This window comes from Bidens hawaiensis, unplaced genomic scaffold (assembly GCF_021521415.1).
Source record: "Bidens hawaiensis isolate Kalapana, Puna unplaced genomic scaffold, B.hawaiensis_p1.1 tig00024231_1, whole genome shotgun sequence".
NCBI lineage: Eukaryota > Viridiplantae > Streptophyta > Magnoliopsida > Asterales > Asteraceae > Bidens > Bidens hawaiensis.
In genome coordinates this window covers 276442-304310 of record NW_027493809.1, presented here as the reverse complement: position 1 = coordinate 304310, position 27869 = coordinate 276442, and the positions used below count along the sequence as shown (strand labels likewise).

The following is a 27869-nucleotide window of genomic DNA, read 5'->3' as shown; positions in this document are numbered from 1 at the left end:
GAAGAGGTAATAAAATATTTATAGTTTAAAGTTGAGAATAAGGATCTAAATGTACTTAGAAATTTATAGTTGAGGATATGGATATAATTTAAATAATATTTAACGGATATGAGTTAGTATAAGATTTCTTGTTCGATGTATTTTAGTTTTGTCGAGATTGGCGGTCGTTTGGTTAAAGGAATACAGCAGCAAACTCTTTGTCGATTCTAGTAGCAGCAAACCCCTTGTCGATTCTAGTAGCCGAATGGAAATCACGAGAAGCAGGCGAACATTGTGGATTGCGATGATTTCCTAGGGAAGACATTCTACGAGGACCAAGGATGGAATTTTAATGAAATGATGGGTAAGTTGTGGAAATGAGTTGTTTGAAATAATGGGGATGCGTATGTATATGTAGTAGTACTAGTGAAGACTCGATGACGAGTCAAGAATTAAAATAATATATATGAGTTGGAAGCATTTAAGTAAATAATGTTTTATAAGATTTTCCAAAAATAAAATAACCAAGCATATCAAACGAGTTGACCTCCCATGAGTTTTCCATAGCAATTTGAATGACCCAACTAAATAAACAACATAAAGTTTGTGAATTGTCCTTCCATGAGCGTTCCATGGCAATTTAATGGCCCAATTCAAATAACGTGTAATAAACAATTGAGTTGTTCAGCCCATGAGCGTGTACATGGCATTTAACTGACCCAACTAATTAACAAATTATCGAATCAATGGAGTTGTTCGGACCATGAGCGTTACATGGCATTTAACCGACTCAACTAAATATCGAATCAACGAATCAAATATAAGTAGTTGGTGTATCTCGGGAACCACCCCGGACGATACGTTCCAACCCAAAAATCAAATTGAAAATGATTCAAGAAATGGATAGTTGGAGTGCCCATGGATTTCCATGAATTTTTCACCCAACTAAGCATTTAAAATAATTTAAAAACATAATTCGGAAGTATAACCGTTTAGCTGGTTATGTTTACCACTTAACCGTTTAGCCGATTATGGGTACCACTTGAAGTTATGGTTATACGAGATTTGTCATACTCTCACGCTTCAAGGTGAAGAAACGAAACAAAACACGGGCATTCTTAAGGAATTTCCCACAATAAAAGATAATCTACCAAAATTAAGAGGATTTAAAAATATTTTGAAAGTTGAGGCGTAATCTCGGAATTTGTGTGTGTGTGCAACAATTAAACAACATAAATACAATTTAAATAATTAATCTAAGCAAGCTGTAAACAATTTATTAAATAGCACGTAAGGCAATTCAGATAAGCACGTATAGGGTTCCTAACATATGTCTAGGACCATTTCTAACGACCTATCTTATAACCTTCGGCTCTGATACCAATCTGTCACACCCCAACCTAAGGCAGAAATGCCGGGGCGTGATCCGATTGCTCACAGCTCGAAGATACTATCATATATAAAATGTGACAATATCTAATTAATTATTTACAAATATTACACACATTATTCAAATATACAAAATTATTCAAATACACAATATGAGTTCATATAACGATTATCTTAATTATATCCTAAGGTCTTGTCTACGTGTCCGGCTTCAATCTTCAATTCAAGCAACCTGCATATGCGTAGAAAATGGAGTTTTGTCAACAAACATGTTGACTGAGTTTACCACCAAGTTTTTACACCAAAAATAATGTTAATATAATAAATAAGCAAAACGTAATAATTGCGGTAATGAAATCAAACAATAAGCAAGTAAGTTGTCGATTAAACCATTGCCAAGCGAATCGGGCGCCGGTAAATCAACTATGAGCAAATAATGAGAATAAGACCGTTGCCAAGCGAATCGGGAGATGGTCACTGAGAATGAGAACCCTCTCCAAGGGGATATGTTAAGCGAATCAATACAATAACACATAAGAACATAACAAGTAGATTTGATTAATCACACACAATTACACGTTTGCTATTTTGATATGTATGTATATATAGATATGTATATATAGTATTATATACGCATATATCCCCAAAAAGTTTATGAAAATCGAGTAAAATAGGGGAATGATAAAACTCACCTTAGACGGAAGGCAAGTGATTAATAAATTCGACAACGAACTAATGATTTAAGCGAGTTGTCCAATACGCGTCCAACAAGATTAATGATCAGAATATGAAACTTTGGGATACGAAACTATAAATAAAAACGAACTTAATTCCGCTGGAATCAATCCAAATGGATGGGTAGAACTCTAATTATGTTGATTTTAATGTTTAAGCGAGCTGGTACTGACCAGAATCTGAATAGCGAGTCGGAAGTCAGGTTTTGGACAGTAGCCTTAAAATTATGTTAAGAAAATAAAAGTCTTCTGGACCGAACGCCGAATCCGACCAGAAGCATGAGAAAACGCAAAGTCAAACTTGTTGACTGTTTTGCCCTTTAGCGGGTTTTAAGCGAATTGACCAGTCAACACCCTTCAATCACCGAAATTGATTGAAGGTTATTGACTAGGGAATATGTATTAACGAATTTACAGTCTACAACTTACCCGGAAAGTGAAAGGATTGACGAGAAACGGAAGTCAAAGTTCCTAAAGCAAGCAAAGTCAACGAACAAGTCTTGAATCTTTAACAAACATGCAAAAATTGAAGAGTTTACGAGCTGAGAAGAAGGTAGGATGGCTAGAGTATGGTCTTTAGGGTTTGATTAAAGTTTACAGCAGATGGTTATGTCTTGTTTATATAGGAAAACATAAAACAAACTAATTATAGGCTTTTTGGCCCGTTTAAGCAAGTAAATGCGTTTTAAGGAAAGAATCGTCGAAAGATCCATAAAGATCTTATCTTGGGCAAGGGAAAACGAATTAGGATTGTATTTTAGTTATATGATGTTTACTTGGACCTTAATTCACTCAAACATGCCTATAATAAACGATTTTATACCTTAAACGAGTTACGAAACGAACTAAGGCTTAAATGATCTGACCAGTTGTACCATAGCGCCGCGGGGCGGCCACCACCCATGGTGGTCGCGTAGCTCCCCGGACCTCTGTGGGTGTATGTTTCAATTTTACATATTTAGTCCCTATACTTTGTTAAATGAGCATTACTTGAACTAGTATTGGTATAATCTGGTCTTGAACCTTGATTGAAGTACAAGGGCCTAAAGTGAACACTAGGAAAACTTATTTACTTATAATTATTTGATTTTTATTAATATTAAAGGTCTAAAATGTTCCCGAGTCCGGTTATACGCAAACGAATACGGGTTTGAAAATCCGAAATGTTACAGTTGCATCCCTTAGGATGTCACACAAATCATGGTGGTTCATGCAACATGTGACTCCGACCCTCTATGTTTTACAATGTGTTTTAACCGAAAGTCTGTCAAGTCGTGGTGATACACGAATACCCAGCTTTTGGTTTGATTTATTTTCAAAATTTCGATTTTGTGTTGGAACATAAGAGTCCATGCTGGTTCATGACAACTCTAAGTTCCTTACAACACTTATTATATTTATGGTTTTCATATTTTAACAAACTTTACAAAAGATTTATTTTCATTATATATATCATGCACTATTCCGAGTCTCACGATTTTCGTTACCTTTGTTCGCAGAATGGCTTCCCGTAACCTTAAGCATCTATCATCTAGAACCTCTAGCCGCAAGATAATTTCCTAGATCACTAAGCACCTGACAGCGGTCCTCCCCAATATCATGACCCAGATGCACCAGAACATCATGGCCAACGTTAACGCTCCTCCTCCTCCGCCTCCAGCTCCTGTTATGACTTTTAAGAACTTTACTGATGCCAAACCTACCAAGTTTAATGGAACTCAAGGTGCCACTGCCCTACTTCGGTGGTACGAAAAGATGGAAAGCGTGTTTCACCAAATTGAATGTCCTGATGATAAGCGAACCCGATTCGCTACAGGTATGTTCGAGGAAGGCGCACTTACATGGTGGGTCAAGGAAAAGACGAAACGTGGTACCGAAGCTGCTATGGCCTTGCCATGGAACGAATTGAAGGATCTCATGACCCAACAGTATTTTCCTCCAAAGGCTGAGTTTTGCAACCTCAAGCAAGAGGGTGGTGAGCACTCCGCTTACACCTCTCGTTTCAATGAACTTAGTGTGTTGGTGCCGCATCTTGTTACCCCTACCTCGCGTGCCATCGAGAAGTACATTAGGGGACTACCGAGACAAATACAAGACAGCGTTTTCAGTAGTTTGCCTAAAGAACTTGGCGACGCAATCAATCTGGCCGCTACATTAACCGACAACCATGTCAAAGCCTGGACTTTGACATTAAAATCATCCAAGAAACCGATTGATAAGCCTACTGCTGAACCCAAAGAACCCAAACCCGAATCATCCAAACCTGTATACTCCTCCCAAAACCGCAACAAGAAGCGCAAGAACTACGCGCTAACCTAACAAACCGCACCGCAGACTCAAGCCAATCCCGCACCACCACTCAAGAAACCTTATAGCGGACCCCACCCGTTTTGTAGCACCTGCCAACGTCACCATCCCGCCTATGCCTCTTGCCGACAGTGCACCCATTGCAACCATTACGGGCATCTTAGCCCCACTTGTCGTGAAACCACCATAGTGGCTCCCCCGCGGGCTGCTCAACCGAATCCCCGACCCTTACCATATGCCCAACCCATCAACCAAATGAGAGCTTGCTATAATTGTGGCGACCCTGGCCACTTCCGCAACGCGTGTCCACGACTCGCAAACGTGAACACACTCTGATTGACTCCTGCTCCACAATTCCAGCTCCAAGCTTACCAAGCCTACCAAGCTATCCAACCGCAAATCCCTCAATTGGCGGCTACTCAACCGTTAGTTATCCAAGCACCCGCACCTCAAGAAGGTCAAGCCGCTCAAGCCGTTCAAGCTCCGCAAGATAACCTTGGGCGTGTTTTCATGATGAATGCCCACCAAGCGCAACAGAACGGTGATGTGGTGAACGGTATGTTTCTTGTAGACGATCACTTTGCATCTATATTATTTGACACCGATGCCGATATGAGTTTTGTGTCTTTTGAATTTGAGTCCTTGCTTGCTAAAACTCGGTCTAAACTTAAGAACTCGTACACTGTTGAAGTAGCAAATGGTAAATCCGTGGCGATCGATTCCATTATTCGAAGTTGCAAGATGAATCTTAATGGCCACACGTTTTTAATCGACCTCGTCCTGATGCAATTGGGAAGTTTCGACATCATAGTAGGCATGGATTGGTTGTCCTCTCACCGCACTGAAATCTTTTGCTTCGAGAAGATTATTCGTATTCCGATTGCCGATGGTCAAACTCTTTGTGTTATTGGTGAAAATCCCTCTCCTTCGAGCCTTAACCTCATAACTTGCTCTCAAGCCCAAACGTACTTACGCAAGAAGTATGTGGCATTTGTGGCTCACGTTGTTAAAAAGAAGGAGAAAAAGATTGAAGACATTCCGGTTGTTCGCGAGTATCCCGAAGTATTTCCTGATGACGTTTCTAGTCTTCCTCCCGTTCGAGAAGTTGAATTCCACATTGATCTCGTGCCTGGTGCAACTCTGATTGCGAAGGCTCCATACCGTCTTGCACCATCCGAGATGCAGGAATTGTCTACCCAACTCCATGAACTATCGGACAAAGGGTTCATCCACCCTAGTACGTCTCCATGAGGCGCACCAGTTTTGTTTGTCAAGAAGAAAGATGGTTCCTTCCGTATGTGTATCGACTAACGTGAGCTCAACAAGCTTACGGTCAAGAATCGTTATCCCTTGCCTCGCATTGACGATCTCTTCGATCAACTTCAAGGAGCTTCTTGCTTCTCCAAGATTAATCTTTGTTCGGGTTATCATCAATTACGTGTACGTGAAGATGATTACCCAAGACCGCCTTTCGAACTCGATATGGACATTACGAGTTTAGGGTTATGCCCTTTGGGTTAACAATGCACTCGCGGTATTCATAGACCTCATGAACCGCGTGTGCAAGCCATACTTAGAAAAATTCGTGATTGTCTTTATTGAGGATATCCACATATATTCTAAGTCCAAAACCGAGCATACAAAGCACCTTCAATCCATCCTTGATCTCTTGAAGAAGGAACAACTTTTCGCAAAGTTCTCGAAGTGTGAATTCTGGTTGAACGAAATTCCATTCTTAGGACACATAGTAAACGAAAAGGGTATTCACGTTGACCACGCCAAAGTCAAAGCCATCAAGAATTGGAAGGCTCCAACCTCTCCCACCGAAGTTCGTTCGTTTCTTGGTCTTGCGGGTTATTATCGTCGCTTCATCCTTAATTTTTCCAAGATCGCTTTGCCCCTAACCGCCTTGACTCACAAGGATAAACCTTACGTGTGGGGACCAAAGCAAGATGAAGCATTCCAGACTCTCAAACGTATGCTTTGCGATGCACCGATCCTTGCTCTCCCCGAGGGCAACGAGGATTTTGTCGTCTATTGCGATGCTTCCAATCAAGGCCTCGGTTGTGTCCTCATGCAACAAGGTAAAGTCATCGCTTACGCTTCACGGCAACTCAAAGTTCATGAAAGGAACTATACGACGCACGATCTTGAACTGGGTGCTGTCGTATTCATATTGAAAATTTGGAGACACTACCTTTATGGCACTAAGTGTGTGGTATTCACCGACCACAAGAGTCTTCAACGTATTTTCGACCAAAAGGATCCAAACATGCGGCAAAGACGATGGGCCGAATTACTTAGTGATTACGACTGCGAAATTTGCTACCACCCTGGTAAAGCGAATGTTGTAGCCGATGCTCTTAGTCGAAAAACCCATGTGAAATCGATTCTGCTTCATAGTGTGACCGTTCAAACCGATCTCCAACTCCGAATCTTTGAAGCCCAACATGTCTCGATCACCAAGGGTAATATGCACGACGAAATGTCCTGTGGCGCTGAGCTTCAACTCGAAACTAAGCGTGATGGTTTGTTGTATTACCTTAATCGTTTGTGGGTTCCCAATCCTGACGATCTTCATACTTTCATAATGGATGAAGCTCATAAGTCACGATATTCTATTCATCCCGGTGCGGATAAGATGTATTTCGACTTACGGTCCACATTTTGGTGGCCCGGCATGAAGAAAGACATTGTGTTGTACGTCGCAAAGTGCCTTACTTGCGCTAAAGTTAAGGCTGAGCATCAGTGACCATCTGGTTTACTCGTGCAACCACACATCCCGATTTGGAAATGGGAAGATGTGACCATGGATTTCGTGTTTAAACTCCCAACCACTCGAAACCGCCACGACGGAATTTGGGTTGTTGTTGACCGTTTGACTAAGTCCGCGCACTTCATTTCGATCAACGAAAAGTTCTCGCTTGATCAATTATCGTGTGTCGTCATGGTGTACCCTTGCGTATTATTTCCGATCGTGATAGTCGTTTTACTTCCCGCTTTTGGTCATCTTTGCAAACTGCGTTGGGAACTCGTTTGGACCTTAGCACCGCCTATCACCCTCAAACCGATGGGCAATCCAAGTGAATGATTCAAACGCTTGAGGATATGCTTAGGTCTTGTGTTTTGGATTTTGATGGAAACTGGGATTCTCATCTTCATTTGATTGAGTTTTCATACAATAACAGTTTTCATATGACCATCGGTATGGCTCCATTCGAAGCACTCTACTGTTGTAAGTGTCGTTCTCCGATTTGTTGGAATGAGATTGGTGAAACCCAAATCACCGGTCCCGAACTTGTCCAAGAGACTACTGATCGAATAGCGCAAGTTCGACAAAATATTTTAGCCGCTCATAGTCGCCAAAAGAGCTATGCTGATAACCGTAGACGACCTCTCGAGTTTAATGTTGGATATCGTGTTCTTCTCAAGGTATCTCCTTGGAAGGGTGTTGTTCGTTTCGGTAAGAAGGGTAAACTATCTCCTCGATATGTTGGACCTTTCAAAATTCTCGATCGTGTTTGTAGCGTGGCCTATACTCTTGAACTTCCGCAAGAGCTCGCGAATGTTCATCTGACGTTTCATGTGTCGAATCTTAAGAAATGCTTAGCCGAGGAAAATCTTCACATACCACTTGACGAAGTGCGTATCGATGAATCCATGCACTTTGTTGAGAAACCCGTGGAAATTATGGACCGCAAGGACAAAGAGACCAAACGTAGCCGTATACCAGGTAAAGGTTCGTTGGGAATCTAAACGAGGCGCTGAATTCACTTGGGAACGGGAAGACAAGATGCGAACAAAATATCCTCATCTTTTTTATACGGATTCTCCTACTAATTTCGGGACGAAATTTTCAAAAGTAGGAAATGTTGTGACATTCGTCAATTTTGTTTTTGTATTTGAATTCGGATTTGTATTCGTTAACCCGACCCGTTGGGTCTTTTCGATGTATTTCATTTAAGATCCATTAATAAAATTCATTCTCGATGATTCAAGTATATTATTCGTTCATTATTTTTTTTAAATGATTGACAAGACTCCGACAACTCATAATCGATTCTCGAACTTCACAGGCTTACTTCTTAAATACCAAAATGTGATATAATATTAAAAAGTTAATTTATAACATTTAAATTCCTCTCCAAGTTTAAGGGTTGAAATGGAAATACAACTTAAAATCATGTTTAAAAGGTGAATCAAACTTAAGGGTCTGCTAGTGTAAACTTAGATTCAAAATAATAACATAATAATATTAATAATATAACAGCCAGCCCCACCCCCTTACCCTTGCCCGGTTTTCCAGCTAGGACCTCCGGCCGGTGAGGCTCGAACTTCGGCGACCCTATAACGGCCAAAAACGCATGATTTAATACAATTAAATGACTAATATTGCTATCTCCACTAACGTCTAACCTCTTAACGACTCAATTAACGTATATTAACACCGTATAATGTCGGAATTAAGGGACCAACGGCCGGAAATTTTATTAACTCGCAATAACTTCAATTAATCATGCAACGGCTTGATTTACACTATAAATAGGACTCAAATCATCGACCAAACTTGCTCATACCAACGTTTCTCACTAAAACAATCTCTAAATAGTCTAATTCTTTCGGCCAAGTAACAGTTCCGGCGATTCCCTGTTCAACCTCAATCAACTTCGTTTCCGGGTAAGTAAGTTAAGGCTTTTACTCGTCTTTACCAGTATAATGAATCCCCTAACTAAAAACAATCGAACATGGAACAGTTTAAGAGAATTGGAATTCTAGGGTTCACTATGAAGAAGATGAACTATTAACCTGTTTATATACTTTTGTTTTCATTTCTATAACGAATTATGGCTTAGTGCAGCCGGTTAAATGTTGTTTATTTCGGAATGGTGACTCGGGTTCGAAACCCAGGGTCTTTATACATTTTTTGAATTGTTCTTTTTCAGCATTTAATATATATATAATATATATATTTAGTTAATAAATCAATTAAAAATCATAATAAATTAAATAAAATCATTTTAAATTAAATAAAAAATTTTATAAAATAAGTTAAAATAAAACTCACAATTTTCCATATAAAAACCATTTTCTAAACTCGTCTAATCGTTAATAAAAATTCGTTTCATTGATGTTAAGTCGTTAAACTATTAAAAATTTGTTAATTCCGTTAGAGAAGTCATAAATTGTAACTGTTAATACACGACTTATAACTCGTTGTATTTCTCATAGTTACGTAAGAAGTTATTAAAGTATATTAAAATATTATTAAAGTAATCAAAGACTTTAAAATAGTAAAAATTATAATAAAACAATACTTAATTTCCCAATAAATTTATACAATAATCAACCTTATTAATTCCATTAAATTGTCGTTAAATACTCGTTCTATTTTGCTTATAGCTCGTGAGGTTCAACCTACTCGATTCACTTGACGCTTTTCGGTATTTTCTTACTTTTCACTTCATATCAAAGGTTAGTTTTTCACCACCCCTTTTTAATGTTTTAATGTTTTGGGTAGCATATGTATCCTTATATAAATTCAAGTATTGATTCTTCTATTACAAAACTACAACTCGTATATGGACTTGTGTGTTACTTGTATTACTTGCACGAATATTAGTTGCACGATTGGGAAGCCTCGTTAAGTATGATCATACGCCCCCCTTTGCACTTCGGTCCATTTGTATCAAGTGGAAAAGGGCCTCATTATCCAACTAAGTTGATTGTTATCAAACGGAAAGGATCTTACTTGCGCGATTACCCGAGCCGTTGGTTGTTACCAATTGGAAGGGACTTACTTGCTCGTTTATCACTTGTTCACGAGTTGTATGGTTTTTATGTATTTATTTAAAACTGTGGAAACTCATCGGCTATTTATAGCTGACTTTATTTTATATATATGTTACAGGTACCGTGATTAGAGGTTGAAGCTTGAAGACACTTAGATTGTTTAGGTTATTTAATAAATGAGACAAATGTGTTATGTTTTGAATCAATTTGTTTTATTTGAACTCGTGTTACTTGGCTTATAAATGAATTAATGTTATTATGGTCACTTAATAGTGCCACGTGTGTTTGAGCAATCTGTACGTCACATTCGGGTGTTTCCGCTTAAACCAGGGTGTTACAAATAAGGGCTTAGCCGATATATTGAAAGACAAGCAAATGGACAAGCAAGACTTCAACTGAATCACCGACAATGTCAGGAGACTAGCCGAAATAAAAGGGGATAGAATTATAAAAAGTATATGGGCTCGTTAAAAAAAAGACTAAATATTTTATTTTATGTACCTTTGATGTATTTTTTTTATATTTAGGTATTTGTTTTAGTTTTATCTAATTTTCTTTTTTTATATGAAAGGTGTTTTTGTATTTTATTTTTATTAAAAAATATAAAAAAATGGGGTAATGACTGAGGGTAGGTTAAAATACAAAGTAAACAAAAAATGAAAATTGTGAGAAATAATTTAGTCTATTTATTTTTAGATTTGAATGATTGTGATTAATTTGAGAATAAAAAAATGATGAAAATGACATACATGGAATACTTCATATTTGTTATACTTTCTCTCTTCGCATGCAAGTCACATGTCAATTCTCCTATCATTTCAATACGTTCGTAACTTTTTCATAACACAATTTTTTAAAAAAAAAATCATCATAATAACAAGCGTTTTTTTATCTTTAATATAAGTATGATCATATTGTTATAACAAATAGTGGGTTTTTATACATTGTGTTATTAGTTGCCATTGTGTTTTTTTAATTGGGTTTTCCACATTTTGTTATAGGTTATAGTCATTGTATTTTTGTTCAATATATCGGTACTCGTATTAAAAATAAAATTTAAAATAAAAATTATGTTCTTGTGTATTTTGTTCAACGTGTCTTTATACTCATCATTTTGTCTCTTGTGCGCTACATGTGTCTGTCTACTCATAATTGTGCATTGCGTTCATTGTGTATTATGTATTTACCATTATGTTTCACGTTTCAATTAATTGTGTATTATGTATTCACCATTGTGTTTTACATTTCATTTTATTTTGTAATATGTATTCATTATTGTGTTTTATGTATTAGATAAAGTTGTTATTTTACCATTAAATTTACGTATTAGGATTACACAATGATGTTATTTCACTATAATAATTCTCAGATTTAATCACTTTTGAAAGAAAAAAAAATACAATAACAAGCATAAAAACACAATGATAAATAGAGACACAATGACAAACAAAAGACACAATGACGTAATTTTTTTCTATAAAACGAAGTCTCATTTAAAGATAAAAAATGCTTGTTATTATGGTGAACTTTTTTTATATAAAAAATTTCGTACATAAAAGTTATAGACGTTTTAAATGATGGAGGAATTGACATGTGTATTGCATGTGTCTAGAGAAAATATGTGTTTTTTCTTTTATGCCCTTTCACCTTTGTTTCTCACTTGACACAGGGCAATCAATTATGGTTTCTCATCCTTTTCATTTTTGTAATATTTTGTAGAATAACTCAACCCATGAATGTGAGGGGCATTTTCCACTACACATCTTATGTGTATAATGCCCCTATGATGACGTGACATCACATGGAGCACAACGCCCACATAGGGGCATTATCCAATACACACGTTCTTAACCGACGACATCCACTCTAAGGATTAGAGGTGCACAAAAAACCGGACCCGAAAAATACATGGAACCGGTTTTTATACCCGAAATACCCGAATCCGTGCCTGACCCTACCCGTAAGGTACGGATAGGGTATGCATTTTAGTACCAATACCCATACCCGGAATCGGGCCCGATTTATACCCGGTAATACCCAAAAACCGGAACCGGTTCCATACCCGGAACCGGGTTTTTCCAATACCCAAAACCGGGTTTTCCAAATACCCGATCTATACCCGAAATTATCCGGAAAATACCTGAAAAATACCCAAAAACACCCTTAAAATCGTAACCCCTTAAGAAAATCCAATCTATACCCGGAGAAAACCCAAAAATAGGGGTTTTCAATACCCGGAAATAGGGTATCCAAATACCCAGTTTTAGAATACTCGGTTCTATACCCGACCCGAACCTGATGCATAGGGTATGGTTTTTAGAGACAATACCCGAACCCGACCTGAGTATTACCAATACCCGATTTTCCAATACCCGGTCATACCCGAACCCGGTTCCATACCCGAGCCCGGATATTTGAAAAACCCGATCTTTGCACCTCTATTAAGGATCATTTTGTTTATGCTTTAGTGTTTTTGAAGTTGGGGACCACACTTGCAATATAGGTAAATCTTAGGAGCCATCTGTGTGGTTAACTCTACAACAACAATCATACTAATTATACTGGTGAAATCAATAGCTATACGTAAGCCTTAAGGAAATTGCCTAAACGGCTCCAAACTATATCCAAGCACACAAGTAAATTAGGAGCATAGGGTGCTACTTAAGAAATCTAAATACTAGAAAAACAAAGAGTACTAAAAAACAGTATTAGTAAGATACTAATAATAGAAAAATGATGAAAAATATAGTAGTAACAGATACAACATCTTAGATAGCGTTTGGTATGTAGGAATGATAGAGGGAATGGAATGATTCATTGTATGGGAATGAAAAAAGTGGTGTTTGGTTGCTCAATGGAATGGAATCATCCATTACACATGGAATCTCATTTCATCAAAACCATTACTTCCCACCCCCCCCTTTTTTTTCATTCCATTCCTTCTACGCCCTACTTTCTCAACATCACCACTACCTAACAACAACAACCACCACTACCATCGTCACCACCAACACCTAACCGCCACCGTCACCACCACCTCCGCCACCACCACCCTACCACCAGTGCAACCACCCTCACCGCCGCCGCCACCATTGTCACTGTAACCACAGTAAACAATTTCACCTCCACCACCACTTTCACTGCTTGACCACCACCACCGTCGCCACCATCACTACCAATGCTATCACCACCACCCCGCCGCCACTGCCACCACCATTTTCGTCGCCAGAGCTAACCCCACCACAGTCGTCATTGATTTTTTATTTTATAATTTTTTTTGCTAAAAAATATTTTTGGATAGGAGTATTTTTATTATTTCTATTTCATTCATACAATTTTTTTTGGATACCAAATAAAATTAAGTAATAATTCATTTAATTCACATAGGTTAACCAAACAAGACAAAGTAATGGAATGATCCATTTCATTCCATTCTCCATTCCATTCCTTCTCTCATTTCATTTCCCCTTCATTCCATTACCTCCAACCAAACATACCCTTAGAGATACGAATACAAGAAGTAATTTGTAGGGGCCACAAAAAAATATAGGAAAAGCAAAGTCTATAAGACAAAGTTTAGTAAAATCTTTATCCTCCCCTTAAAATCCTTACCATTAATCCTATGCATTCATGAATTTCTATCCTTACCACGTAGGGGTGGAAGTTTGGATAAGTAACTCTAAAAAGAAAGAAGTTATAGAAAATCTAAAAAAAATTAAAAAGCATAAAAAGAAAGAACTTTGAGAAACTTTTAAAGAATAAAATGTATAGCTTAATTGCTACTACATATGAAAGTTGGTTATTTCTTTTTAAACATATATTTTATAAAAGTTGGAATTTTACAGCTAAAAGTGTACATAAAGAAACAGTAAAAAAAATCCATATGTTGGAATATTCTTTTCAGTACAATTCTTTAACAGAAGCAATATGATGATTTGGGCCGATGTTTAGTGCATTACAACGTGAAAGCCCAGAACTTGGGGGACCGGGACTTAGAGTTGCACGAATCGGGGTTTTCATATACCCGGTTTTGGGTATAGAACCGGGTGGGTTCGGGTATAACCGGTATTGAAAAATTGGGTATTAGCAATACTCGGGTCGGGTTCAGGTCCGGGAATTGTCTCTAGAAACAATACCCTATGTATCCTGTTCGGTTCGCGTATAGAACTGAGTATTCTAAAACCGGGTATTTGAATACTTTATTTTCGGGTATTGAAAAAACCCTATTTTTCTGCTTTTTTCGGGTATATATTGGATTTTTTAAGAGGTCGCATCTTTTAGGATTATTTTTCCATGTATTCTTCAGGTAATATCGGATATAAATTGGGTATTTGAAAAACCCGGTTCCGGATCTGGAACCAGTTCGGGTTTTCGGGTTGTATCGGGTACAAATCGGGTCCGGGTACAGTTTTAGATACTGAAATGCATACCCTATCCGTACCTTACAGGTAGAGTTGGGGACGGGTTCGAGTATTTAAAACCTGAGTATAAAAGAACCCGGTTCCGGTTTTTTTTGGGATCCTATTCCGGCTATTTTTTTTTCGTGCTCGGTTCTGGTTTCAGTTTTTTGTGCACCTCTACCTGGACGTACTTCTACAACTAAATACAACTTTTTATTCTTTTTAATTTAAATTTTAATAACCCAAACCATTAGTCATTGTCTGATAATAATTTACAATGATAATTTAACAAATGACACTTCAAGCATACACCTTAGTTGCCAAGAGCAAACAAACTCGCATAATCATCATAAATTTCCACCCGATTTCGATCACATAGATGATTTATGAGTGAAATGGGAAACTTACCTTCTTGTGAGTAAAATAGAGTAGAAGCCTATAATGATTATATATTGGAATTGATATTATTTCGTTTTTATTCTTTTGACTTCTGCCTAGATGTGTCCTAAATCACAGCCCATGATATGGGCCTTTCTTATTTTTAGTATTATGTACCCTTTATATCTTTGCTGTAATACTGAATGAAATATAATGATACAACAAGTTTCCTTTGAACCATTGAATTTTATATGGTATCGGAGCGGGACTAACATCGCTCATGCATACAAAACCCTAGCCATCAACCATGACCGGCGATGCTGAAACTCAAACGAAGAACAAAGGGGCGCCGGACATGAATTTACTGTTCTATAACCAGGCCTCAAATTGTCTAAAGAAGAAAGATATAAAGAAAACCGATGCGGTCGATGAATGCACCTTTTGTGGCAGAGACGGTCACTCACGAGACAGATGTTTCAAAAGGATTGGCTACCCGGAATGGTGGCCGGGAAACCGAAAACGAGAAGAGAAGCCTAAAGCAACAACACGTGTCCAGAATGAAACTAGTCCCGTTCCGGGTCTTACCAACACTCAATACAAGATGTTTCTAAAGCATTTTGCGGAGAATGGAGGTACGGTTAAGGAAACTACAACACCACAAGCAAATATGGCCAATAAAAATGATGATGATTGGGTACTTGACTCGGGTTCTACCGAGCATATAACTTATGATGCCAACATCCTTGAAAATAAGATCAAACACCGTTTTGCAAACCCTGTTGTTATTCCAAACGGGGATGCAATACAAGTCGAAGGGAAAGGGGAATGCAACCTACAAAACGGGATAAAAATAAAGGGTGTCCTTTACATCCCTAAATTTACATGCAACCTTCTATTAGTTAGTTGATTGAGCCAAAACCTCCAATCAGCCATAACATTTTTTCCTGATTTTTGTGTCATGCAAAAACTTAATACGAGAAGATTGATTGGTGCGGGTGAATGTAGAAGTGGTCTTTACCGAATGGGGATGTTTGGAAAAGAAAAGAAAGCAATGATGGCTACTGTGGATGTTTGGCACAAAATATTGGGTCACGCTTCCGGTGATAAACTCACTCAAATAAACTTTCTTAGTGATTTATCGTTTAATAAAATGTGTGATTCGTGCTCTAAGGCAAAGCACACTAGACTCCCTTATTCAAACAGCAATACCAAGACGGTCGATTGTTTCGAATTATTACATTGTGACGTTTGGGGAAAATACCGGATTCCCACTTTCTCAGGTAAAAGTTACTTTTTGACTATTGTTGATGACTATAGTAGAGCAGTGTGGATTTTTCTATTAAAATTCAAAACCAAAGCAAGCCAATATTTGATAAACTTCCATAAAATGGTTAAAACACAGTTTGGAAAATCCATCAAAAAAGTTAGAAGTGATAATGGTGGGGAGTTCACGTCAAATGAAATAATAAAATCTTATAATGAAGAAGGTATTTTGCATGAAACGACTTGTCCCCACACCCCACAACAAAATGGAGTTGTAGAAAGAAAACATAGGCATTTACTTGAAACCGCGCAGGCCTTACTGTTTGAAGCTAACTTGCCTAAAAGATTTTTGGGGGAATGTGTTTTAACTGCCGCTTATACCATCAATAGGTTGCCATCAACGGTCCTTGGTAATAAAACCCCATACGAGCTAATTTTTAAAAAGTCGGATTATGATGGCATGAAAGTATTGGGCTGTCTTGCTTACTATAAGAGCACCGAAACCAAAGGAGACAAATTTGAAATGAGGGGGAGGCTGGGAGTATTTTTGGGATACCCACCCAGAACAAAGGGCTATAAGATTTATGATTTAGAACATAGAAAAATCGTGGTATCTCGCGATGTCAAATTTCACGAACCCATTTCCCTTTCGAGAAAGTTGTAAATGAGCAAGAACGGGCCGATACCATACAACCCATTATTTGAAATGGGAAAATATGCAGATGAAGGCCTAGATGAAGTTTTGAGCCATAATGAGACACTTGCCGCCCAGCAAGAAAATGAGACAATGGGCTTGAATCAAAATACAAATGAGGAAGATCAAATTGAAGGGTCTGTTACATCAAATGCTACAACTAATGGCCCAACACCCTTGACCGATGACGTTTTAGTTGAATCTAATAATATACATGTGCCCACAACCGAGGTTTCCACTCATGACCTTCCACAACAATCTGGTCCAAAACCAAGTAGATCCAAGCAACACCGTGTTCAACCAAAACATCTTGAAGACTTTGTTGTCCATCTTCCCCCTTTAGTAGACAATACGCATACACCACCTCAAGCGTCCTCGACGGTATATCCCTTATCCAACTTTGTTTCATATAAAAATTTTTCCACATCTCACAAAGCCTTTCTAGCATCAATCGATGCCACCGGTGAGCCGAAACTTTTTTCATCAGGCCATTAAAGACGAGATATGGAAAGAAGCTATGAAGAAAGAGATACAAGCACTCCAAGAAAATGGGACTTGGACACTCGAAAACCTTCCCAAAGGAAAACGCGCCATTGATTCCAAATGGGTTTATAAAGTTAAAAATAAACCCAATGGAGAAGTTGAGAGGTACAAGGCCCGACTCGTGGCAAAAGGATTCACACAAATTGAAGGAATAGATTACCATGACACCTGTGCTCCGGTGGCCAAACTCATTACCGTTCGGACCCTTTTGGCCATTGCTACCAAAAGAAGCTGGTTAATTCATCAACTTGACGTGAATAATGCTTTTCTCCATGGGGAATTAAATGAAGAGGTATATATGAAGATTCCACAAGGGTTTGCTAAGGAAGGAGAAACAAAAGTTTTCCGCCTTAGAAAATCTCTTTACGGTTTGAAACAAGCCTCACGGAATTGCCAAAAGTTCACCAATGTCCTTCTTGAACTTCGTTTCAAACAATCAAAGGCCGATCATTCCCTTTTTATTTATCGACAAGGACACGTCTTTATAGCGGCTTTAATCTATGTCGATGACGTTGTTATTGTCGGAAATGATCCCACCAAAATTTAACACACCAAAGATGAACTCAACCACAAATTTAGCATAAAAGACTTAGGAAACCTTAAATACTTTCTTGGCATTGAGGTCGCTCGCACTACCGACGGTTTGGTTCTTAGTCAACGAAAGTACACTTAAGATATTTTGGAAGATTGTGGCCTACAAGGATGTAGGACGAGCTCCTCTCCTATTGAACAAAACCACAAACTAAGCAAAAATGAAGATGAACCGAAAGTCGATGTTAGTAGCTACCGTCGAATCGTTGGACGGTTACTTTATTTACAAGCCACTCGCCCGGATATTGCATATGCCGTGAATATCTTGTCTCAATTCGTGGCAGATCCGATACGAGCTCACATGGAGGCTGTTCTTCGGGTTCTACAGTATTTAAAAGCCACACTGGGTCAAGGTGTGCTACTTCCAAAAGAAGGAGGTTACAATCTCACTGCATTCGGTGATTCTGATTGGCTCGGATGCCCATATACAGTGGCGGACCCAAGATTTTTTGCCAATGAGGTCCCATATTTTCGGTGTTCAAATTTTTCGGGTCGGTCGTTGTTCAGGTCGGGTCGAGGCGAAGAACATAATAAAAAACAATATCATAATAAAACTTTCTTTTCAATCATCACTACCTGAACGGGTCAAAATGGGTCGGGTTGACACATAAACACTTTGTTTTCCCTTTCTTAAACATTTTTGAGATAGAACCTAGATCCACCCTTTCATAAGCATGTGTTGAAAACCATTAACTTAAACTAGTGAAAAATAAAACTGATATTTTAAAGTGTTTGAATGTTTCTAAAGAAAACCATGCATAAAGTTGAAAACAATGATATGTATTTTAGAGGTGTTTGAATGTTTCCAAAGTTATCATTGCAACTAAGACTTGAACCCATGACCTTTCAAAGATAAAACAAGGGACTTTCCACCAGACCACATCAACATTAATAGTATGGGTTCCAAGTATTAAATCTTATGGGGTCCTCAAAAAATTTAATATACCGCTTCTAATAAATTTTTAAAAAACATTGGTGTCCCGGGACCCCGATCCACACTATGTGGGTCCGCCCCTGCCCATATACAAGGAGGTCTAGGACCGGCTATGTTCTACTCCTTGGCGGAGCACCCATTTCTTGGAAAACAAAAAAGCAGCCTGTCGTCTCCCGTTCTTCTGCTGAAGCAGAGTAACGTTCCATGGCGTCTACTGTCAGTGAAGTCTTATGGGTTCGATGGCTAATGAAGGAATTAAATGTCGCTTTCGCTGAACCAACCCCTTTATTTTGTGACAATCAGGCTGCTCGCAACATAGCCAACAATCCCGTCTTTCATGAACGAACCAAACACGTTGAAATGGATTGTTTTTTTGTTCGTGAACGTGTAGACTTTGGCGAGATCAAGACGTTCCCCATTGACTCCAAGATGCAAATAGCCGATCTTCTCACAAAGGGGCTTGGAAGTCAACAATTACAGTTTCTTCTTGACAAGTTGGGCGTTAAAAATTTACATGCTCCAACTTGAGAGGGAGTATTGGAATTGATATTATTTCCTTTTTATTCTTTTGACTTCTGTCTAGACGTGTCCTATATCACAGCCCATGATATGGGCCTTTCTTATTTTTAGTATTATGTACCCTTTATATCTTTGCTGTAATACTGAATGAAATATAATGATACAATGAGTTTCCTTTGAACCATTGAATTTTATATTATATGGGTGGCATTGTTCTTGGCTATGAAAATAAAAGTTACTGAGTGTTACTTGTAAAATTATTAGTATGAATTATTATCTATAAGTCATGGTATAGATTTTTAAAACCCAATATTCCTATATATCTAGTAAAGTTATGTTCCTTTTTTACCATGAGAACCGCACTACTGAAAATTCAGGAGATTCATTAACACCTTGCTAAACAAAAGATCATTTAAATCGCAGTGTGTGCTATGTTTAAGGTAATTAAAAATTGGACGTTTAGAATCACACTTTTTTTTATTGTATTATTAAATGGTGTTTTAGATAAGATTAGAAAATTTGTAAAATCGCCGTACTCTTTGTTGTTGGTTTGCCCTCGCATAGACTTTCTTTATTCTATTTTTTTCAAATTTGGTAAATTAATTATTTGTTTGTTTTTTAACGGACTTTTTTTATTTATTTGTTAAAAAATTGAGTTAAAATAGTTATGTTAATTACTGAAGTAATTTTTTTAAGTTGTGGTTACTGAAATAGTTAATGACTTAGAATTTATTTTTATTTAATTTTAAGTTGTAACTATTGAAATAGTTGATAACTTATGCCAGTATGGAGTTAGCCCAAGTTTAAAAAAAAGAAAGTTGATGTCTTAGAAACAATTAAGTTTTTGTAATTAAGTTTTTTATTTAAAATGTTTTTGTTATTGAATTATTTGGTATAGCTAAGTTGAAAGTGTGTATGTTAATTCTTTATTTATTATTATTTTTTAATGCCAAGCTACTTAAAATGTTAAACGTGTAATTTGTGCCGGACTTGTCAACATTATGGACGAACACGTAACTAGATGTATTTTTTATTTTCAAAAGATGAATGAGAAAGATAGTATTAAATAGATTATGACCCACCCCGCGTTGCTAGGACGGTCGGTTGATTTGAATGTTTTTAAATTCGATAGGTCGGTTCATGTGTATGAAACTACTGATTTCTTTTGACTTCATGTGGGTCACAAAGCCATTGTAAATACATAGAAACTTAAAAAATAAATACCACTTTTAACACATGAAAGCGTTTCGACTTAAATTTTGAAACTTTTCAAAAAAATACCCAACATTGTGAAGAAGTGAAGCCAAAACTCACATATTATGAAACAAACAAAACCACACATGCAGTGACACACTATCCAAACTAATAGCACTTAAGACAATAACAAATAAGATGAAGATACATATTAATTATCACAGCATTCACATACAGGTAATGATATATGAACCCAATTATTAAAAAAAAAATCTAAAAGTAATAACATAATGAAATCATGCCACATTTATGGACAAAACCATAGAAACCCAAAATCTAAAAGACCACCAACTTAAAAAGAGGAAGCACATCTACTTGCAGAGAAAAAATATCAACCGGAACAAACAATGCAAATAATCACCCAACCCCAAGCCACCGCACCAAGGGTCGGCAAATCGAATCAGGGAACAGCTATGGGATGGATCGGAGAGTGGTTGAGGAACGGAGGCGACAGGTGTGTCGGAGAGCGCAACAGTAGCAGACGGTGGGTACAACACACAGAGATCCGGCTTCCGCCACCACCATGAACAATCACTGGCAACACCGTCTTGCGCTGTCGCCTAGGGTTCAAAAATGGAACACGGCAACAACACAACCAAACCGTCCATCATCATAAACAATCGCCATCGTGTGTCGTCTCCTAGGGTGAACCCGGCAACAACACAGATTATGATGGTATTAGAGAATGATATGTTACGAATATTAAAGGAACAAGAAGAGGAATCAGAAATCAAATAAAACTGTTATTGATCTCATAAATTGAGTACATAACATAAAAGCAAAGAGACTCTTTAAATAGGGGAGCAACCAACGTTAAACTCCTACAAACTAGGACTTGATAGAATAAATCAAACAAACTACTAATTCAAACTTATTCAAATAAAATAACGATAAATCGGAACAACTTCACGTGCAGCAGGACTTCTTCAACTTTATTTCTTTAGCACGTGCATAGGAGAGTTTGGGTCATCATTTAATACCCTCCTTTGATTCAAATTCTTGTACTCCAAGATGATAGCGAAAATATGCATATTTTTCTTTTGCAAGGGGCTTTGTTAGCATGTCTGCCAATTGATCACTCGTACTGCAATACTCCAAACTAACTTGTTCGTGATTCACCATATCTCTAATAAAGTGATACTTGAGTTCAATGTGCTTTGACCTGTTGTGCATAACTGGATTTTTTGACAAGTTGATAGCAGACTTACTGTCACACATGATAGCTGTTTCTATATTATGCATCATTCCAATATCTTTTAGCATCCTTCGCAACCAAATAGCTTGACACATAGCGCCCGTGGCTGAAATGTATTCAGCCTCTGTGCTCGACAAGGCAACAGTGTTTTGCTTCTTTGAACACCAGGTTATAGCTCCATTACCCAAAGTAAACACATTGGCTGAAATGCTTTTACGATCATCTACACTACCAGCCCAATCACTATCAATGAACCCCACAAGCTCAACTTCATTTTCCTTCTTGTACCACATACCATAGTTCACTATACCAGCTATGTAGCGCAACACTCTTTTCACTACTCCCATATGAACACGAGATGGAGATTGCATGAATCTTGACAAAAATTCCACCGAGTAAGCCAAGTCTGGCCTAGTGTGAGTCAAGTAAGTTAGACCTCCGACCAAGCTTCTATACATAGTTTCGTTAACTTTTGGCTCACAATCTTCACTCTGTAGTTTCTCATAAGGACTCATTGGCACATCTTATGTATTACACTCCTTCATTCCGAACTTCTCAAGCAAATTGAGGGCATACTTCTCTTGACATACAAACAAACCATGCATGGTTTGTTTCACTTCTAACCCCAAGAAGTACTTTAAGAGGCCCATATCAGTCATCTAGAAAACCCCTTTCATACCTTGCTTAAATTCTTCAACTAGATTACTGCATGAACTAACACAAATAATATCATCTACATATAGACAAACATAGATTATATCATTTGTGTTCGTTTTCTTTACAAATAAGGTGGGTTCATTTTGGCTTTGATCATATCCGTTACTAGTGAAATAGCCATCAATCTTATCATAGCAGGCACGTGGAGCCTGCTTCAACCCGTACAATGCTTTTTGTAACTTGTATACCTTATCTTGCCGGTCTTGGACAACATAGCCCTTTGGCTGCTCAACATAAATCTCATCAGTCAACTCACCATTTAAAAAAGCCGATTTGACATCTAATTGATGTATTAACCAGCCCTTTCTTGCTGCAACTGCCAGAATCAATCGAATTGTTTCAAAACGTGCAACTGGAGCGAACGTTTCTTCGAAGTCTATACCCTTCTGCTGAGAATATCCCTTGGCTACAAGCCTGGCCTTATAGCATAGGATTTTTCCATCAGCCCCAAGTTTGGTCTTTTACAACCACTTTAGACCAACTAGGTTCTTTCCGGAAGGTAGGCTAACAAGCTTCCAAGTATTGTTCTTTTCTATGGCAGCTAATTCATCTACCATTGCTTGTTGCCATTCCCTCTCTTGGCTGCTTCTTCATAAGTATAGGGATCTGAAATGGTTAAGGCAAATTGACAGTTGAAATAGTCTTCAGGAATATCTTTTACCTCTTTTGTAGTGACATACAGATCACTCAGAGTTCTGACCCGTAGAGGAGTTTTGGTGGAACCGGAACTTGAACCATGTGCATTTTAAGAGCTATTGTTTGAATCAGACACATTGGATTGTGGTGTTGTACCCATAGGGTTAGGTGTAGGTGAATCATTGTTTCTTGGTTCAACACTAGATGGGGTAGATGGATCATTAGTGGTGTTAAGTGAGTCAGTAGAATGGAACTCACTAGTAGGGACAGGAAATGGATCCACATACAACCTTTCAAATGCTTGATGATCTGACTTGTAGCTTTCTCTCCAGTTCCATTTTGCTTCCTCAATAAATACTACATCTCGCCTAGTCAGAAACTTCTTAGTGTCTGGATTGTACAACCGATACCCTTTGCTGTTAGTGGAATACCCTATAAACATCAACTTTTCTGACTTGTTATCAAGCTTTCGTCTTCCATGCGCAGGAATTAGGCCGTAAGCAATGCACCCAAACACTCTCAGATGAGAGATTTTGGGCTTTCGATTAGACCATACCTTTAAGGGAGTTTGATCTTTAATGGCTGTGGTTGGAGAACAGTTGATCGCATAGACAGTTGTGGCAACTGCCTCAGCCCATAGAAAATTTGGTAATTCTTTGTCTTTCAGCATGCTTCTAGTAAGGCCCATAATTGTTCTGTTTTTGCGTTCCACAACAGCATTATGTTCTGGAGTGTAGGGTACGGTTAACTATCTCTTGATGCCATGTTGTTCACAAAAGGAATTGAATTCTTGTGAACAAAATTCCCCACCATTGTCGGTACGTATGATGTGCTTGAAATAGTTTAATAATTATTAACTAATTTAACTAAAAATAGACATTAAGTAATACTGTAGACTCTCTAAAACTCGACTAAACTACTAACCGGCAAGTGAACCGATCGACTCTAGTAAAGCTAAGTAAGTCCGGATATCGAACCCACGAGACTCTTTAAATTACGTTTATTAGCTAATTAGACTCGATTACAAAACACGACTTATTAATTATATTTGTTTGGGGGACTTTTAATTAAAATACTAATTTAATACTATAATTAAAAACTAATTAAGAAAACAAGTAATTTAAACGAAAGCAAAGTTTGTTATGAAAATAAGATGATGATGAGAAAACTACCTAGGCTAGACTCCCTTAAATTTTAGTAATGACTTGACTCGGGAAAATATTTAGTTATGGATTGGGATCGTAAAATGGATACTTAAAAAAAACCCAAATAGGACCCCTGACCATTCTCAAGAGAAAACCTATGGATTTCTAACAAGTTTTAACGGACACCAGTATTAAAAATCAAGTTCACTTAGGGTCACCCAATTGTTAATAATTTAGTTCCTTTATACGAAATCCTACCTTACAGCGCGGAAATCAAAGGCAATTTACTATACTTAATTGATTTGATAAAAAAATAATAAATAATCAACCCTAGACGGACTCCATACGAATAACTAAATCTAGCAAGATTAAATAGTAAAGACTTATCAATAATCTAGCACTTTACAGATTTTAGATTAGCAGCACACTTAGGTTTATTTAACAATATTATTCCTATTATCTTATCGTGAAATCAAGTCATAAAATAATCAAGAACACAAAATAATTGACCTAATAGCAATCCTATCATATGACAAACAACAAACAAGGAAAACTATGGAATCAAACTTATCAAACAATCCTAAGCATCCATACGCATCAATTAATTATAGACAATCTTTTACTAAATCATAAAAACCTTAACGTAAATAATCCCAAATCAAATCAAAACGTCAAGATAAGTTCATCATAAGCCTAGGCAGTCTATAACGTTTAGCCTAGCATCTTAAAATTAAACGAAACAAACAAGTAATAATTCATGGTGTAAAATAAATGAAAACGAAAGAAATAACAAATAGAACCCGTGTTCTTCGCCTTCAACCACTATGCGCAACACCAGCTGATTCTCCGACTCCAAAGCTGCTGAAAACTCGTCTCAGTCACCTCGAAACTCACCAAATTCGGATGGAAGATTAAGATATGATTAATGGTGAGTTTAGGGTCTTTGTATAGGCAACAGGAGTCCAAAAATAGGTTAAGTCGGCCAAAAACCAACATTCTGGAAATCCGGACACCGCCACCACCCGCCGCTCCGCACGACGAGCCTCTTCCCCTTAGCCGCGCGGCGCACCGGCCTAGGGGAGCTGGTCACCTCGCTGGTCCGGTTCACTTCCTGGTTCGGTCCGGTTCGTTTCCTGATGCGTCGGTTCTCCGGTTCGGCTTGTTTTTGATCGTTTTTCGCCTTATTTTCACCGGAATTAAAACCCGAAACCTAAAACAGACAACCATGTTAGTAGTATACAAATATTACGAGAAACCGAACTAAATTATTAAAATATTAAATAAAATGTACACGGGATTTAATGAATAATAAACGTTATATCAAATATCCCCACACTTAACCTTTTTTCGTCCCTGAAAAAGTCTCATTGCAACGGAATCAGAATCGGAGAAATACAATATTACTAACATATAGATTATCTTAAAAATTTTTAGAACCAACGCAAAAACTGCGATCACCGATATTGTTGTCCACTTAAACCAATGCCTTTGTCTTTACCGGGACAAGTAAGATCCGACTATTATTATTATTATTATTATTATTATTATTATTATTATTATGTATATAATCTAGTGGAACCCACAGTCATGACCAACTTTATTTTAGATTTTACCAGATCAAACCACCCTAATTTGTCTTAAACCTCATAATAGCAGATTAAAACATTGTTGCACATTTTTCATAAACAGCTAAGACGATCAAGGATATTGTTTATCCACCTAAATTTAAACATCAAAGTATACCAAGCAGCCACTAGATACGATTAAGGTTCAATTATTCAACTATCTAGCAAGTGTCCCCCACTACATGACATACCCCCGTTATCACAATACCCCGGACCCATTACCACACGTGATTTTACAAGTTTCCATCTGTCGGTTTACATACGTCGTGTCTCTAGTTGATCATGTTCTTAATGGTATAGGACGCAAGTAAGAGGACCACGTATGACTAACAGCGAGATGATCACTGGATCATCAAGATTTTACTTCACTGTATTATCATTATTATTATTATTATTACCAATAATATTTTTATTATTATTATTATTATTATTATGCCAATAAAACTCTTAAAATAAAATAAATTAAAATAATTTGCTTTAAACAATTCCTAAGCTGTGAGGCTATTATATTATCATCAAGTTATTTTGACTAGCGACATCTATTCTTCTAAAGCGTCGACCAAAAAAAAATCTTTTACACTAATTTTTTTTCTCTCTCTAAGTTTTCCAAACTTTAGCACTAGCTAAGGATGTATTTTTATCATGCAAATTATTATTATAATTTTCTTTAAGTTACAAAAGCATCACGTTTTTACAACCAATTTTCACAAACTTGAACGAATTTCAAACGATCATTTCTTTTCCTTTCTTTGCCAATGCCAACAAGTTTCAGGTTAAGAAATCATACTACCACCCCCAAAATAACCTTCATACCACCACCCACCTTCGAGAAGACAATCATCGCAAACTACCCTTTTGTTTTTCTTTCTTCCTTCTTCATGTTTATAAATATATTATTCTGTTTGGATGTAATCGAAATAATTCTTTGTATCGGATTCTTTCGAAATTTGTTTATATTGATTTTCGTTAATCGTTGATTAGTGAGCTATTCTTATACATCAATCATTGTTGCATTTTTTAATCGATTTACTTTCTCGTGGTCTATAACTGATTTCCCATAAACGTTTAAGTTGGGACTATAAACATGTTTATATATGTTGAGTTTATTATTACACGAATCGATTTAATTGTTTGATTTTTCTATTTCCTCTCAATATTTTATTCGAGTTGTTTTGTTATTCTTGATTTCAATATTTCATTAATTTGATCAATGTTTTATGTTGATCTTGAAGTTTCAATTATTTTTTTTTACTTTAATATTTTATCAATTTGAGACGAATGTTTCACTTTGATTTTGAATTTTCAATTATTTATATTGTGATTCTTAATCTCAATGTGGCCTTTATTCACATTGATACTTTATTGGAAATTTTCATTTATTTAACGAGTCACTATTGACTCCAAGAAATTACTCTATTTTGTTACTAAAGTTTCGTTTATTTATCTTATTTTCGGACCCAATGCTTTACCGAATTTCATGTCTGTACTTGTTAGCTCAATGCTACGTTTATTTACCTTGTTATTCTCAACCTCATTATCTCATTTATTGAGATATACATCACTTCAATGGTTTTCATTCGTTATTCTAATTATTTGGTGTTACTCAAGAGTTCGCTCATTTCGTTATATGTTTGATAACATCGTTTATATCATTTAAAACTTCAACGATTTCATTTGGGCCTCATATTTTCGCTTATCCTTGGTCTTAGGGATTTGTTTATACATTTTGTTAATTTTGATTTCTATATTTCATTGTTTTTTTGATTTCCAAGTTTT

General features: G+C 37.1%; 1 protein-coding gene and 1 pseudogene across 1 annotated transcript; one reads left to right on the top strand and one right to left on the bottom strand.

Annotated features, from left to right (window-relative positions):
• Positions 1–3725: 3725 nt before the first annotated feature.
• On the top strand, positions 3726–5660 carry LOC143568823 (uncharacterized). Its single transcript, XM_077054878.1, has 3 exons — positions 3726–4367; positions 4770–5099; positions 5427–5660. Exons 1-3 carry the CDS (start codon positions 3726–3728, stop codon positions 5658–5660), a joined length of 1206 nt encoding a protein of 401 aa, XP_076910993.1.
• Positions 5661–21744: 16084 nt separating this feature from the next.
• On the bottom strand, positions 21745–22485 carry LOC143568822 (secreted RxLR effector protein 161 pseudogene; annotated as a pseudogene).
• Between the last annotated feature and the right edge of the window lie 5384 nt (positions 22486–27869).

Coding starts and splice junctions, on each gene's coding strand:
- LOC143568823 (XM_077054878.1), top strand. CDS start 3,726: ATGGCCAACGTTAACGCTCCTCCTCCTCCGCCTCCAGCTCCTGTTATG. Junction 4,368..4,769: donor AACCCGAATCATCCAAACCT/GTATACTCCTCC, acceptor CCACAATTCCAG/CTCCAAGCTTACCAAGCCTA. Junction 5,100..5,426: donor AGAACTCGTACACTGTTGAA/GTAGCAAATGGT, acceptor GTTAAAAAGAAG/GAGAAAAAGATTGAAGACAT.